We start from the raw sequence: 16911 nt of genomic DNA, 5'->3' as shown, positions 1-16911 counted from the left end.
GTGATGTCCCTTCCCATGCTACTAAGGTGGGAAGTACACATGTGTGGAAACCAGGGATCTTACTAGTTTCCCAAACAGTGCAATTCCTGGCTTGCACATGCCATGCGAGCTTGTTGTGGCTGGATAACAAATACCCTGAAAGACTTTTCTGAGCCAGCATCTGAAAGCAACTGCTATTGATGGATTGCTTAAGAGAGTTACAGGTTAGGGTTTATGTCTCCATTCAGCATCTCGCATCCAGGCGTGGAGCTGGGAGCCAGGGACACTGGGCTCTTCTCTCCCTGTTTGACATCCCTGCTTTGTGCATCCTCCATCAACAGTGCTGATGTGGGCAGTTTCACTTAGCTCCCGGGGCTGGTGTCAGCCTCCACTGCTCGTGTATGTGACGTGCCAGTTCTGTAGGACACACACCATCGAGACGTCCTGAAGCCACGCACAGGCTTGGACCTGCAGCTGCTGAAGCCATCCGTGGTTAAACCACACAGCTGTGCGTAGCTGCTGCTGTCAAACGGTGCTTGTGCTCTGCTGACCCACCATAACTGGTTGTAAAATTTTTAAATAAACGCCTTCCTTGGGCACCTGCTGCTCTCACACATGTTACAAAGAACCTCCGTGGTGGCGCAGGGACAAGCTGATGCAGTGCCGAGGGCTGAAGAGCTATGTGCTGCCCCACACTCTGCCTAACCCTACGGACCGGGTGCCTCTGTGGCTGAGGAAACAAAGGTGCCCCTCCAGCCCCAGAGACACAAACAGAGCTGGAACCCAAAGCACCAAAAGTCAAGCTGGTTTGGGTGCAACCAGAACAGATGCCAACATCAAAGCATCAGTCAGATTGCTTTTTAGAGATAGGAAGAACCTGGCGACTGCCAGAAAGACAAAGACAACATGAGAAAACCATTACTGTCCTCTCCACAGCCAGTTAGTGTCTGCTGGCTGACACGCATGTCCCCCCCTTCCCACACCCTTCTCTTGGAGCTTGTTTATTCTGGCTTGGCTACCCTGCTCCTCCTTTCCTAAGAACGTTTGTTCTGATTTTCTTCCGGCCCGTGAGGCAGGGGAGGGTTTTATTCCCACAGAACTGCAGCTGTGCCTGTGAATCACACTGCAGTTGCCTCCATGCAAACCGTGTGTCCCTCTCCTCCTGCAAGCTACGAAAGCAGGAGGGTAAGTGGGGGGGGTCTGCCAACACGAACCGGGTGGCAAAGACGGGCCGGGGGGAGCCCTTGGCTCCTTCTGCACAGCTGCTGCGGCGTGGGCTCGCATGGGGCACGGCCAGGGCTGGCCGAGAGGATGCAGGAGCAGCAGCCACATTTAGGTGCTGCTGACCTGTGAACATGCTCCATGGGGTAGATGGCTAAAGGGCAGGTCCAGCCACTGAGGGGTTTCTCCTGCACTTTTCTCTCAGAAGATGAGAAGTTATCAGACCCAGCATCAGTGAGGCCAAGCCCATTGCTTTCGAAACCCTGTGTTAAGTGCCTGTTTTCAGGAGCCAGAGCTGGCCTGAGGTTGTGGGGCCTGAAAACTTTAAGCTTTGAGTCGGAGAAAGTTCCCAGAAATCCAATCTCTTGGCAAAGTCTGAGCTACAACGTTGGCCAAGCTTAGTCAGTGCTGTAGGAGCACCAAGAGCTGCTGCTGACCTACAGCTCTGCACGTGGGAAGAAATAAAACGTGGCTCCTTGGCTTCTGCTATTCATGCTTAGTTGATCAGTTGCTCCTCTACTGCCTTAGTCATGTCACATCTCAAAAATATTGTAGTGAGACTGGAAAATGCAAAAGGGACCAATGTTCAGAAAGAGAAACCGAAGGGTCAGGAGTTTTCTGTGCCTGCCTCAGGCTGTGCACAGGCACACGATGAGAAGCCACTGCAGCTCGGCGTGCCATGCTGAGGACGGTGTCCACTGGCCCGCTCCAGGCTGGTGACATTCGGTGCTGCCTCTTGCTGAGAACACATGACCCTAAATAAGGCTTCTTCCATCTGCTCTTCTGAACTACTCTGCAAAGATAAGGCTCGGCTTGAAGGTTTACAAAACCAGTTAAGAAGTCACTTAATTTTCCAGTGGCTGCAATGGTGACAGGTTTATTTTAGCGTTGCTCGCTCCTCCCCAGCGCACACAGCAGAGCTGCAGCCAGGATCGCGTTGAAGCTGGGGCCGCTTCTGTGGGAAGGAGATGGCAAAATGTGCTGCGCTCCGGGTCTGCAAGAGCCAGAGCTGAGCAATGGAGAGGGCTGCAGGTCTGTCAACACAGGGAAGAGGTGGTGTTCATGAAAGTGGAGATAGTTATTCACAGTGAACAACTGCCCTCCTTAGATTAGCTCTACTTTCACAAGGACGCGTTGCAAATTCCTCCCAACATCTCTGCTCACAGGTGAGGATGATGGTCGCTGCTGTGACTATAGAGAAGGGTCTGTGCAAACACCTGGTCACTGACCTACCAGCCAGGAAGGCCAAGGTGAAACTGGGAATAGCTTGATGTTCTAAAATCATCCACTAAATTACCTCATTATTACCTTAATACACTTACTTGGTGGGATACTGCCTGTATTGCCCTGAAATTAACAGAAGTTAAGCACGTGCTTAAAAATAAAGTGCATGACTGTCACCAGATCAAGGTATGAAGAGTCTTGTTAGCGAGCAGCAGCCAGGTTTGCCACGCAACAGAGCAACCCCCGTCATAACCCACCATCAGCAAAAGCAGGCAGGGGCTGTGAGACAGCTGAGCTGGGACTCAGCTTCTTCCTAAGCACTAGAAAACACGATCAGACAGTGAGGAACCAACAGATTTTCACAGCTCTGAATGCTTCAGCAAACCCCTCCTTCATTCTCTTTTAGGCTTAATATTATTAGGCAAAAACTATTAAAGTAAATTTACTCACCTAAGTCTGCTCAATTAATGTATAACAAATATTGAACCTCCTCTATGTTTCTGCCCAGAGGCATCAAATGTTGCTTTAATGTAAATAACAGCTGAATATTTCAAAATGATTTATTGAGATTAAATAACCTGGCAATGCATTAGTTCCTTTTACACCGCCAGGCAAAGTCTCTTTACTGGCGCAATCATCATCAAACAGCTAATTATCTCAGCTCCCACCCAGTGCCCCCGCAGTGGACATGCTGCAGAAGCCCCGATGCCACCCCCACTGTGCTGCCATCACAGAGTGAGTCAGGTTTTTATTCTTCTGACATAGACAGCTATATGCTTGCCACCAGTCTCACAGTCACACAGCCCCGGGTTGCAGCAGGTCAAATACTTTAAGGAAAGTCCGGCTGCTTTTACAACATGGGTCTGACCCACCAGTGCTACCATATGTGTGGAAGGTTGACCCAGGCTGGATGCCAGGTGCCCACCAAAGCCACTCTTTCGCTCCCTTCCTCAGCTGGATAAGTGAGAGAAAATATAATGAAAGGCTCGTGGGTCAAGATAAGGGCAAGGAGAGATCACTCACCAGTTACCGTCACGGGCAAAACAGACTCGACTTGGGGAAAATTAATTTAAATTATTACCAGTCAAAATCAAGAGTAGGATAATGAGAAATAAAACCAAATTTTAAAAACACCTTCCCCTCATTGCTCCCTTCTTACCAGGCTCAACTTCACTCCCAATTTTCTCTCCCTCCTCCCCGCCAGCGTCGCAGGCGGATGGGGAATGGGGGTTCGGTCAGTTCATCACCCATTGTCTCTGCTGCTCCTTCCTCCTCAGGGGGAGGACTCCTCACACTCTTCCCCTGCTCCAGTGTGGGGTCCCTCCCACAGGAGACAGTCCTCCATGAACTTCTCCAACATGAGTCCTTCCCACGGGCTGCAGCTCTTCCCAAACTGCTCCAGCGTGGGTCCCTGCCGCGGGGTGCAGTCCCTCAGGCACAGGCTGCTCCAGCGTGGGTCCCCCGCGGGGTCACCAGTCCTGCCAGCGAACCTGCCCCAGCGTGGGCTCCTCTCTCCACGGGTCCTGCCAGGAGCCTGCTCCAGCGTGGGCTTCCCCCGGGGTCACAGCCTCCTTCGGGCATCCCCTGCTCCAGCGTGGGGTCCCCCACGGGCTGCAGGTGGGTCTCTGCTCCCCCGGTGACCTCCCTGGGTGCAGGGCACAGCTGCCTTCTCACAACGGGCTGCAGGGAAGTCTCTGCTCCAGTGCCTGGAGCACCTCCTTCCCTCCTTCTTCACTGCCCTTGGGTCTCTGCAGAGTTGTTTCTCTCACATATTGTCACTCCTCTCTTCAGCTGCAGTTGTGCAGTTTTTTTCCCCCTTCTTAAACACGTTATCCCAGAGGCGCTACCACCATCACTGACGGGCTCGGCCTTGGCCAGCGGTGGGTCTGGCTTGGAGCCAGCTGGCATTGGCTCTATTGGACATACCAAAACCTTGCCACGCAAACCCAACACAGTATACAAGTGCCAGGCTGCTGGGTCTGTACCTGCTGTGGCATCACCGAAACGGGCCACCGGCAGAGGCTTCAGCCAGGGCACAACACAGCTCTGCCCAGCCACCGGGCCACGGAGTGAGCAACCGCTCTCCCACTGAGGCTGGAGGAGAGATGCCCCAAGCTGGCCCATGGACTGGAGATGGTTTCCTTCACCCAGCAGACAGCACTGTTGCCTGTGGCCCCTCTACTCCAGCGATGGCTCAGCAAGGTTCACAGCTTTTCTGGAAGAGCATCATGGCAACCACCAAAGCGACAGAGCCGTACACTAGCGCGGGGTGCAGGAAGGCTCTCTGCATTCTCCAGGCACTATGCCTCAGATTGGTAGGATAGTCAGGGTTTGTTTTTTTTTCCAACAGGTCTCATCGCATTTCTACTGCTATTTACTAGAGCTGGATACCAGCCAAGACACCCAGGCAGGCATTGCTAAGCACAGCTGGAGCAGAGCAGGACGCGCTGCCAGCCTGCAGCCAGCCCAGCCTCTCCTGTGCAGCAGTTTGGCTCCCGACGGGCAGGAACTGAGTCATGTCCTGCACGTACCTGGCATCTCCCCACCCGCCCCGGCAGAGAGCCCGTGGAGATCACCCAAGCAGAGGCACTGCTGCCCCTGAGCTCCTGTCAAACGAGCGTACAGCAGCAGCCAAGGCTTAATTCAGCATTTGGGGTGATTAGATGTGGGCCAGAAGGCAGCAACAGCCTGGCATCTGGAAGGGCACTATTATTCCCACGTTATTTATTTGCAGAAAGCAGGAATGTGGGAGAATCCTCCACCAGCCTCAAGCAGCCCAGAAGGATGAACAGGTCAAAACGTTGTGGTGCCACACACCCACTCTCCTGGTGCTTGGTGGAGTCTGGTGGCGGCCCTCACCATGATGCTGGCCTGGGCCCTGGCTGAACAAATTACTGAGTAAATAAACCCCAGATTACCAAAGAGCAGAACCAATAGCAAAAGTTTGTTTTACTGAATATCTGAGACATGTTGCTGAACAAAAGGGTGATCTGCAAGCTGAGGAACTGTGTCAGCACTTGCCACCACGTGCTCGTCAGTGCTGCGGTGCCGGGTCCACCACACTGGGCAGCGTTCGACCACGCAGCCCTTGCCCTGCTCAGGGACAGGCAGGCGGGAGGTGACCCCTTTGACTGTCACCCACAGAGTGGCACGACCCCCTTACATTTGTTCACCATGGCAGCCCTGTTACCAAAGTCTTTCCCAATCTTGCCTGCTAGCGGGCCACTGTCGGAGACACAAAAAATGAGTTCCATCATCTCCGTCGCAGTCTGATGACCTGCAGCTGGTTTCTGGCAAATACACTGTGGGTCCTGGCTCTTCAGACATCTGCAATAGGATGTCCGCCCACCCAGGCGTTAGTGCTGTCCCCTGTCCTTGCTGAGTGCTGACTAAAATCCCTGAGGCTGGCTGAGATGCAGCTTCTAGCAACAAAAAGATGTTAGGAGAAATCCACCCGCCTCGGTCAGGCCTCATCCCGCCAGCAGCCCTCAAAAGGCTGCAGAGTTGCCAGGCTGTGCTTGTGAAAGCTGCACAGGGACAGCGGGTGTTTAAATGCTTCTCTTGTGTATGTAATACAATGCTGAAGTTGCAGCATTAACTTTTCCAGCAGGAAAATTTTATCTCATGATGGATCCTCCCAGGCTTGCCTAGTCCAAACATGTGAACAGGGATGTCTCTGCAACCTTAACTGGGAAGAGCCCAACCCTTGTCCTGGCAACTTCAGAGTCTCTGGGCTGGTGCAGGGGAGCACTTGGAATCAGGCAAGGCTCTAAATATGTTTTGTGGTCAACCTCAGTCTACATTGGCCCTTTGCTGGCAGAGCAGGGCCGGACAGACGTGTGTCCGTCAGCAGAGCTGTGGTTCAGCAGCAGCAACACCAACATCCCTGTGCCCCGGCCAGAGGGGAGGGTGCTGCGCTGCTCTGCTCAGAACACTTGTCCAGTTCTCCCACTGCCAAGCCTTCGCTGAGCAATTTTAGTGCTTAAACGCCAAACAGATATCTCGTGCTGAGGGCACGTTTGATGAGCTCAGTGGGATGACACGGGTGTGATGCCTGTGCAAGGGATGCTGCAGCCAGCCTGGGGCCTCTCCGCACTCCCAGTGCCCAGAGCTGTGGAGGGCGCCCCGGGGACCTGTGCTCCCCACTGCTCTCCCCGCTTCCCTCCCCGTTCTGCCTGTGCCCAGGCTGCCGGATGCAGGGAGGTGAGCAGATGGAGACTTTGCAGAACGTGGACTATGCAGGTGCTCCGATACAAACAAGCAGTGATAACTTACATGTTTCTATTTTAAGTGTGAAGGAAAATACACAGACACCTCCATTCACAAGAGGAGAGAGCAATTTGGCTGCCAAGCATTGTATCCTTGTCATCTACTTGCAGCTGTACTTTGCATCTCGCTCTTTTTTTTTTTTTAGCTATAACAGCACGAAATAAGCACCATTGCTGCCGTTCTGTTTGCTCCATGCATAGCTGTGGAATGGCGATCACATACCAGCTGAAATATCCTGGCAGGACATTTTAAATGAATCATAAATTGCACCTTGGGGGGGGGGGGGGGGGGGGGAAGAAAACAAGAAAAAGCTGTCCTTTTTAACCAGGAAGGAGTTGGCGGTGAGAGTGAGAAATCTGATTAACGGTCACGGTATCAGCCGAGGAAGCAGGACATCTGTGTCTGCCTAAGTCCAGTTTTAGACAAATCACTTCCTCCCACATCTGTCCCTATTGTGTGCAGGGGACAGCAGCAGCGTCCCCCGCTCACACACCCGGCCTTCCGCTGGATGGGTTCCTGCAAACATGCCAGCACCCGCAGCTCAGGTGAGCACACAGGGGTTATGTGGAGGGGCTGGAGGCATCGCTCAGCACCATCCATTTCTGGCTGTCGGCAGCACCGCTCCCACCCCTCGTGCTTTCACGGGAAACCCAAGCGGCTGCAGCGGCTCAGCCCCTGCACACCCCGCTCCAGGGGAGGGAGACAGCCCTGAACCTGCTCACGGCCATCCTTAACCTGTCAGGAAAAGCTGAATGGGAAGAAGGGAGCGATCCCAGGGCAACAGCTCTCCCCAGCTCCCGGAGCCCAGAGCATGAACCCACGGGGCAGCACCCCCATGAGCACCCCCACCCACCGGGGAGCACCCTGTGCCAGGCAAGCGGCCCTGCTGTGGTGTAACCCTGGGTAACGACATGAGAACCCCCGGTCCTCGCACAGCCAGCCCGGCTGCAGGCTCTGCTCAAAGCTCGTCTTGAAAAGCGAGGCCAGTGTGTGGGTGCTGCTCTGAGCTTCAAGTCTGGACGTTGGGGAACCCAGTCTTGCCTTGGCTCCCACCCTCACAGAGCGAGGAGGGGCAGCGCCTGCTTGCCTGCTCACCTCTGGGTCTTGTCAGGTTCCCATTCCTGCCTGAGGCACCTAACCAGCAAGCAATGCTTCAGTTTTAGATTTGGAGCATCAGTAAAAGGCATTTAAAGACTGGAAGGCTTTAACTTTCTCCAGGACTTGCTTTGTTTACATTGAATGACATTTTCAGCCTTCGTCTGAAATAAAAGCTAGATGATTTTAAACTAATAAGAGAAGAAGACAAGCCCAGTGTGTGATCAGAGGCTGTCAGGGGCTGCTCCAGACCTGCCATACTGTGTGTTTGCTCGCTGGGAAGCAGAGTCACAGAGATGTGAGGCAGAGAAATGCACAAAGAGCAGCACGGAGACCAGGATGAAGCTGTCCTGGGTGAAGATGATCCCTCGGGTGGACACTGGCTGACTGCTGCTCCCAGAGGAAGGTGGGGATGGGGGGTGTCTGCCTGTCACAAGCAAACCTGTTTGCAGCCCCAGGTTAACTACTCCCCAGTTATGAAGACTTCAAATTACTTTTCCCAGGACAAAAATGGACAAAACCTACTTGTGCTTCACACTCAGCCATGGTGATGCCTCTTGGGATGAGCTGAGCGTACGGAGGGGAGCATTCCCCACCCCTGGGTACCCACTTGTGCTGGCATGCCCCAGCCTACCCCATACAGGCTACAACCATGCCAGATCCTGCAGCCTGCGAGCTCGGACTGTCGAGCACCTACAGACTTAAAACCCTCTCAGCAAGATATCCATAGCTGTGTGCTTATCCCTCCTGTGAACAATTCCTTCCCTGGGGTGGAGGCAGAGCAGCTGAGAGACTGAAGGCTGTTCTCTACAGCCCCCAGCTCCCGCCTCACTCCGTTTTGTCCCTGCACACCCCTCCCCGGGCTGGCACCTCAGCCCTGCCCCTGCCAGCATAGCACTGGCCCAGGGCAGTGGAATGGCTCAAGGGCATAGGCTTTGCAGGACCTGGAACATGGGAAGGAGAAATGCAGGTGAGCAGAGTTTTGGCCCAAAGCACCCTGCAAATGGCACATGTTTGGGTAATCTGTAAGATTGAGAAGGGGAAACTGCAGCTCAGGCTGCTGTGGGGCGGGGAGCTGATTTGTGGAAAAAAAGACATCAGAGCGCTGGGAGGGGGCCGCAGAGCTGTGCACTTGTTGAACACCGACAGCACCTGTGATGGGGATGTGTGAAGATTTTTCTCACACGCACGCTTTCACAGCAGCCTGCACCCAGGCAGGAATTTACATCTGCTACCCTGGTTTCTGTCTGTAGAAGCCGGCGCCAGCCAGCTCTCGCCCCTGACAGGGTGAGAAAAGGTGACTGAAATCTGAAGACACACACAAGGGGTACAAGCAGGGTGCAGGGCAAGCTGTAGGCTCCCTGCCCACGATGGGCAACCCCACACTGCATGAACACACCAGAGGTGCACAGAAACCCCAGAGCACAGGAAGGAAATGAGCTCAGCGCTCCACACGCCAGCTCACACTCCAACAACTGGTGACATCGAAACATAAGCAGCCCCAAGACACCCATGTGCAGGCCGGAGCGTGCGACACCAGCCCTTCATGCTCCACAGGGTGTTTCTGAGTCCTGTTGCACAGAAGCCTGGTTCTCCCTAACCAGGACTGAAGGGCTGAGAGGAGCTGAGCTCTACCTCAGCACCACCCTCCCTCCAGGGCTCTGAAGCCGGTGTTATCTGCCTCATGGTGCCTGGGGCTAAGAATTTTTGTCATTCCAAACCTCCCAGAGCAGTCAGACCTCAGATGTGCAGCACCCGGGGAAGCTGAGTTAGAGGCAGCTGGTAGAGGCGAGATAGGAACTATGATTCACAGGGAGCTGTTTGGGTGTGATCCTGTGTATAGAGCAGTGGTGTGACCGCTACCCCTCCCAGGCACCCAGTGCCGTGCTCACTCAGATAACAGATAAGGGTGGGGAGATGGCAGATCTCTGCTGGATCACTTTCTGTAATGAAACGGGTGCTAAAGCCCTTCCCAAAGGCCCCAAACCGCTGACTTCTGCATCCACCAGCCCCAGCAAGCTGCTACTCATTTGCCTTCCCTGCAGAGCCCTGACCGACCTTCCCAAGGGCTGGTGGATCTTGCGTGGTCAGCACCAAGCCCAGCACCACCCCCGTACCCGCGCCTGGTCCCAGCGTGCTCCGGCAGCTCGAGAAGCCCGACCTGTCCTCACCTCCCTGCCCACGTGCAGGTTGGAACCAGCTGGCGACACAACATCCAGCCCCCACGGGCCGCTACGCCACCGCAGCACCATGGGCAAATCTCATGGAAGAGACCGATGGGTCTGAGCACGGGGGAGGGAGGATGTGGCCAGCAGCCACCCACCCTCAGCACCACGCTCCCGGGAACACGGCACTGGGGTTTGGGTGGGAGGGAGGATGTGAACACCAGGGCACGGGGTGATGGGGCACAGTGCATCACGCAGGGGCTGCGTCCCTTGTCCCCGGCGCGTCCAGCAGCTCTGGTCCGGTGCTCAGTGACACGCTGGTGCCCACACGGCACCGAAGGGCAAGCGTGAGGGCGCGGACACACACTCACTGTTGTACTCACAGGTTACTTGTGGCTCAGGCCCAGGCCTGATGTCATTCATAGGATTAGGAGATAATCCGCTCTCTGGCACATACAAATTCCGTGAGCCCGTTGCCGGACTTTGCAAAGCCGCAAGAGCTGATGGGGAGGGGAGAGGGCTGACACATCTGTAGGCACAGCTGGTGTCACTGATTCCTGGCATCTTGTGGATCAAATACAGTAATAGGAGCCCCAACACCCCCCGTGTAGTGACTGCCTGGTGTAGCCAAAGGCTGGGGCAGAACACTCCTGAAAGGCTCAGTTTTGCAGTCTGTGCTCATTGCTATGACAAACAGCAAATTCATAAAAACCCCAAGAACAAGCCAGTTAATTAACAAAGCAAAAACTTTAAACTGCAAAATAAACCAGTTCACTGTCAAACTATTTTGGTTTAATATATTTTTTGTAGAGAGGTCTTCTGGAGCAAAATTCTGCCAGATTTCAAAAGCTGCTTTGTTTCATCTAAAAATTAACGTGTATTTTTTTATAGATTGAGTTGGCCAAAACTGAAAAAAGCTCCTAAACACAAAGCTCTGGGTTCTGGCTCAGCCCAGAGATCAGTGCCCTCAGCCTGGAAATGAGGCTTTCAGCCACTGCTCCCTGGCATCTCTGCTACCCCTCAGCTTCTGTGAGAGCTGTGTCGGGGCAGAGGTCTCAAAGACAATTAGTTCCCTTCCTGTCAGGGTTTTTGCTTTTTGGGAAGGAAGTGACCCTCGAGGTGGGGGAAAAATATAAAAATTTGGGACGCGCATTTTAAGGAAACCAGGCTGCTCACAACTAAAAATAGCTGTGATTTCCCTCCTCCGGTTTATGGTCATGAGGGCACATGCGATTATTCCTGATTTTTTTATTGTGCTTCTGTGTCCAGAGCCAGCTGCACCCGAAGGCCAGAGCGTGTGGCAGCCCTGTGAGACCCACAGCCAGGCGAGCGGGCGCTGCCGGCCCCCCGCTGCAGCACAAACACCCCCAATGTTCTGCCTGAATCGAGCTCAACTGACACAAACTTCCTCAAAAAATGTGACAGCTCCATTGCTCAAGCGAACACCCCAGCCCTCCTGCCCACAGCACTCAGCGTGTTTGCCAAGTTTGTTGCATATTAAGTTTATTAATTGATGATAACCTTGGGCAGGCAGAGTCAACGGATGGACAGCGGAGGCAGAGCATCCACCGCTCTGGAATAACAATGCCTCCCGTGCTGCGCGGGTCTCAGGATCGGGCACCGCACGTGTGAGCCACACATGAACCGCAGAACATGCCTAGGAGTTCAGATGAAAGGCAAGGCAAGGATTTCCTTTCATATAGGAAATGAAGCAAGCGGAGAAGAAGGACAGCAGCTGCAATTCTGTGTGTCGTTGACGGCACACAGAAAATGGCAGGTAAAGACCAAGGCTCTGAAGTGGATTTTCTCTCCTCCCCAGTGGCTCCAGCCCTCCCACCTGCCATAAATACCCACCAGTTTGCTTTGCTGAGGAACAAGGTGGGAGTTGTAAGAAATCCAGGAACAATTCTTTGCTGGAGAACACAGAGGGAACCCCCTCCTCTGCAGCAGCAGGGCACAGCAAGGGCCAGCAGCTGTAAAGCATCAGCCAAGCCACCTCTAGAAAGGACACTGCACAGCTAAAGGCATCAGCTAAGAGCAACAACAATCCAAATGGAATTTGGCCCCATGAGCACAGCAGAAAGGAGCTGGACTGTTGCCTTCATCATGTCATAGATAAAAGGGGCAGCAGCTCATGTGGGGGACTGGTAATGCCAGCAGCAGAGCAGTGCAACACCGTGGGCAGATCGTGGTCCAAGCGTGGATGCTCTGGCTGCAGGGAGGCAGCGAGGGCTCAGCAAGGTGCAGAAAGAGAGAGGGCACGGTCATGGATACCCTGTTCTAGTTCATGGCAAAGCTGCCCAGGAACATCAGTCTTGCACTTCTGCTGGGGATAAAATTGAAGATGGGAGAGAACTAAATCCAAGGAGGAAGAACAAGCACCAGATCAGCTCAGATCACGGGGAGCTGGGGCTAATTTTCCCTCCACAGGTCTCCGCTGGGGTGTTTGCCAGGTAGGCAGCAGCAGTGCAGCGTTCACTGTTCTGCAGGTTACCAGCACACAGTGTGATACTGCACAGGGTGTTTCATTCTCCTTTTTCTCTCTAAATACAGATACTCTTCTCCCTTCCTAATTCCTGACGCATTTGTTCCAGGCATCTACCCGTACCTACAATTATTAGCCACACCAAAGGATTTTGGTTAATGCAAATAAAAGGGAAGGATTTTATTCCACCTACAAATCTTTGGCTCGCAGCTGTGGGACTGTGGGGTGAAATCCAACCCTGGAGAAAGGCAGAAAGCAAAAGCCTAGCACCGCTCTTGTGCCAAACACTCTGCAGGATGGATTTACTGCTGCTGAAAGATGCTCAATTGCCTGGCTTTGATTTTCCACTTGGAGGAAGCGCTGGGGGGGGAGAGAGCATTTTGGGGGGGGCGGGGGGGGGTGTCAGGTTGGCAGACGAGAGCAGGGATGGTGCTGTGTACATGGGGGAGCACAGAGATGGGCACATGCAGGCAGCAGCACTGCCTGCTCGGAAGCACGGGGGTCCCAGACGGGTGCGGGAAGCAAGGCAGGGTTAGAGTGTGTCTGAAGACACCCTGGTGTGCCGGCCAGGGGAAAAGGGGCCCGGGGAAGGGCTCAGAGCTGCAGCGGCACGAAGTGGGCAGCATGGGCGGGGGCTTCTCCACAAAGAGTAAATTTGTCAAAAACAAACAAACAAAATAAGAGTTACAAGAGACAGAAAGAATTCATGGCTTCAGGTCAAATTCAGCAAATATTTTTAGCCAGAAGAGGGAGGGTTCTCAAACACCATTTTTAAATGTTATAAGATTTTTTGTTCGACAATTGTCTAGATGAGAATTTGTTAGCTTCTTTCAAGCAAGGATACCTCCATTTCAAAAAGCAGCACAGCAACATCAGAAGGACCAAGTAACTCAAACAAAAATCTGCCAGGTTGGTCAGGATGGCTTTGTTTCACTGAAACCTCCAAACATTGCTGTTTCAGTTTGACTGAAACAATTTTCCTCTTCCCCATGGGATTTTTTGGTTCAGCCACAGAACTGAAAAATCCATTATTAGCCTGGCTGTAATGCAAACTTCTCCTGTGCACCCCCAGCCTGCAGGCCTGCCCAGCCTCTCAGTGTGCTTAAATAGCCCTGAAATAGTATTAAGTAATATGGCACACTCAGTTCTCAATGTCCCTGCAGAGGTTTCCACAGGGAGCTGGTGGATGCGACAGGGACACTTGTCTGCTCTGCAACAACTGCATTATTTATTGTAATTGCTAGATAGGGCTGGGTACAAATAATTTTCTTAAACATTTAATACTTCATGGCCCGTTACCAGCCTCTGCACTGTTCTCCAGAACGAGTGTTCTAGTGAAAAAAATTTTTCCTAAGGTCGCCATTCCTACAAATCGATGACCAGCTTTCCCTTTTTCCACAGCACAAACCTCCTTCCAGAAACAGCACGTGCATCTACCTAGAGCGGGTGGCTGGACAAGTTCCTCCCTCCTCGCTGCCGGCAGCACTGCGCAGCATCTCGGGAATAACGATGCCGACGAGACAGCTCTAACCAAGCCTTGGTTGGAAAACTCCAGTGCAGTAGAGGAGTGTTTTGCCAGTGTAGTTTTATAACCTCCTCTAGCCTCTTTTGATGTCGGCTGTACAAATAAAAAACAGTCTTTCAGTACCAGCCCATAAATCTTCTGTTGCCGAAGCAATGACCTGTCCATTGCCCTGCGCTCCCAGCAGTGAGACACCTCTGTCCTTTTAAAGGCATTTTACTTACTGGTCACCTCTGAAAGCAATGAAATGGGCCTCAATGCCGAGACCAAGTTTAATCCAAATTTCACACTCCAGCCTAGGATGGGACTCCTTGATCTCCATTTACAGCTGAAGGGGCTGTATGTGTCCGGGTAGAAAGTGCTCATAGGAACAAAGATGTTTGTGCAAATGGAATAAAAGATTTGGCCTAAGATGGGGTGAAAAAGCAATGCCAGGAAAGGACCCCGAAGCAAGGCAAAACTGCCCTGGCATTTCATCCCACATAGGTGTATGAACTGACCTCATGGAGAGTCGAGGAAATGTGCTAGAGACTAGGACTGTTAAAAAAAAAAAAAAGGAGAATGGAGGAAAGAACTTGCTATTTTGTCAGTTGGCAAAACCACTTCCCTTCTGCAAACATGAAAATCATCCCCTCAGAGCATTTCTGATCTGCTATCCTGTCCTCTCCTCGGATTCCAGCGCAATAGAAACCCATCTCACAAGATTCAACTGCACTTGTGGTACAAAGGAAAAGAGCCATCACCATGCCTGAACAGCTTGCTTGTGGCGAGTGGTGTGATTAAACTGAAACTTAAAAAATCCAGCCTGCTTCTCTAGCTGCTGCTTTGCCACTAGCCCCCATCCCAAGAAAGCCCCAAATGAACGAACGGAAGAGTCACTAAAGCATTATCCAGAGCCAACATGTGTCTCTGAGTCCAGCCGGGTGGCTGGGAAGGTCAGCAGCTGGTTTTGGAGGTGCTGGCAGCCCGAATGGCTCTGTCCCCCCTCCCTCCTGTGCAGCCAGGGCTGCAGCTCAGCTCCCGCTCACTCTACAGCCCGTGGAATTTCCATGCACTGTGGTCCGATGACACACACAGCCACTCTGCAGACATCTATTTCTACTACCAGTTTTTATCATCTGCCTGATGACTAATTAATATTTGCCCAACATAAGGGAGTTCTCCGATGCAAGGTGCCGAAACAGGGTGAAGGGGTTTTTTTAAGTAATTTTTAGGGCAAATTCATCGCTCATGCAAGGGAGATATCAGAGAGGAGCTGAATCTAGGAAAGCTGCAATTTACACAGTTCAGCTGAGGTCCCTATGCCAAATCTGCCCTGCTTTCCCACAACTTCTGCTTCCGATCAGTCCCCTGAGCAGTCCTGGGCTCCCCAGTGGGGCTCCATCGATGTCTTAGTCTCGGGGTGGGACAACAGAGACATGAAGGAGACCGAGACTAAGAGACTCAGGTCATTTTTAATGCAAAGCTGGGGTTTTGGTGCACTTAAGCTTAAGAAAGCTGCTGCACCAACTCACTGGTGAAGTGCCTGTAAATTGTATTCAGTACAGTTTTCCCCATTATATTGCAATGTCCCATGAATTAGAAGAAAACTGATTTACGTCTTTGATACTACACTTGGATTAAAGTCTAAACTGTAAAATTCTGAAGTCTGATGTATGAACGCTTTCTCCTTCCACAGTGTACGCACAGAGCTGACACCTTCTGACATTTACTGATCTATACACTCTCTCATGGTAAGCACTCAGAAGGAAAAGGTATGTAGGCAAGCACTGAAATATGGTTTCAGCATTTGTAGATGCAGTAAATTGCACTTTCAGTCCATTCATTATATCCCTCTAAAAACTGGAAGACAGCCTAGTTAGACTCTAGTCCTAGCTGAAAATGTGAAGTATGTACAAAGATCTGTTTAAGATGAATTTCAGCCTTTCTGAAAGTATTGTGACCTGAGCTCAGGAAGAGAGAAGAGCTCTTACAGAACAGCCTGCAGAACGACTTCTCTAATAGGCTGGGAAGTAGGAGAAAGTGGCTGCTCCTATATTTAATTACCTGGGAGATGCCCAGACACCACAGTCATGGGGGCTGTATAAATACCTACATAGATTAGCTACAACCATCCCAAGCACACTGCTACATCACTGCACAGCCCCCCCAAGAAGCCACCGACCCTCCCAAGACAAACATCCTCAAGAAACTGAGCTCCCGGGTGTATTTTGAAGCAAGAGGCTGGATACTGAAAAACCTGATCCAAATCCTGCAGCCAGTGAGTGCAAAATCTCTGTTATTTTCATCACCGCCTGTGAGTAGTAAACCTCTTAGGGCAACAGGAGAGACTAGAAGCTCCTGCACTCTAAGGCAAGGTGACAGTGTGGGCTGTCAGGGAGCGTGGCTACCTGCGTTCACTCCAGTCTCTTACCTCAGCGGGATCTTAATAGCCAGGTACCTGTCGATGGCCACCGCCAGCAAGCTGAAAATGGAGCTTTGGGTCAGCACCAGCACGAAGCAGGCGAAGAAGAGGCAGCTGTGAAAATCCACCTGGAACCCGATGCTGATGGTGATGGCGAAAGGGATGGCTAACAAACCCACGGCGATATCAGCCACTGCCAGGGACACCAGGAAATAGTTGGTTGCGTTCTTCAAGGTGCTGTTGATAGCCACGGCCCAGCAGACCAGGACGTTGCCGGCGATCGACAGCACAGCGATGATCAGTTCCAGCACGATGTAGGTGGTTTTCATAGTGTCCATGGCGAGAGCCCGGGGCGAGGAGCTGCAACCGCTCACGAGAAAAAGGTGCTTTCCACCGGGCGCCCGCCCGCAGGTACCAACAGGCCACGGGGCAGCGCTTCCCGGAGACAAACACCCATGTCCGGGCTCACCGCCGCCTCCCGCCCGGCCGCCGGGGCGTGGGGGGCCGGAGGGGCGCGGCGAGCCCCGGGCCGCGGCCCCCCGCTGCC

General features: G+C 52.7%; 2 protein-coding genes across 3 annotated transcripts in view; one reads left to right on the top strand and one right to left on the bottom strand.

Annotated features, from left to right (window-relative positions):
* ZSWIM7 (zinc finger SWIM-type containing 7) overlaps positions 1 to 7648 on the top strand; it is a 25149-nt gene extending 17501 nt beyond the window's left edge. Inside the window, exon 6 of one of the 2 annotated variants that reach the window (XM_074890402.1) lies at positions 5159 to 7648. In XM_074890402.1, the coding sequence (XP_074746503.1) occupies positions 5159 to 5212 (54 nt within the window). In that variant the 3' untranslated portion in view covers positions 5213 to 7648. Of the gene's footprint in view, positions 1 to 4774; positions 5133 to 5158 lie in introns of those variants that run through there. The other variant, XM_074890399.1, reaches the window with a different exon arrangement.
* The window catches only part of ADORA2B (adenosine A2b receptor), a 19684-nt gene extending 2773 nt beyond the window's left edge, over positions 1 to 16911 (bottom strand). The window contains exon 1 of the mRNA XM_074890405.1: positions 16374 to 16911. Within this exon, the coding sequence (XP_074746506.1) occupies positions 16374 to 16702 (329 nt within the window). The 5' untranslated portion in view covers positions 16703 to 16911. The remainder of the gene's footprint in view (positions 1 to 16373) is intronic.

This window comes from Strix uralensis, chromosome 20, assembly GCF_047716275.1.
Source record: "Strix uralensis isolate ZFMK-TIS-50842 chromosome 20, bStrUra1, whole genome shotgun sequence".
NCBI classification, from domain to species: Eukaryota; Metazoa; Chordata; class Aves; order Strigiformes; family Strigidae; genus Strix; species Strix uralensis.
This window is presented reverse-complemented; position numbering and strand designations above follow the sequence as displayed.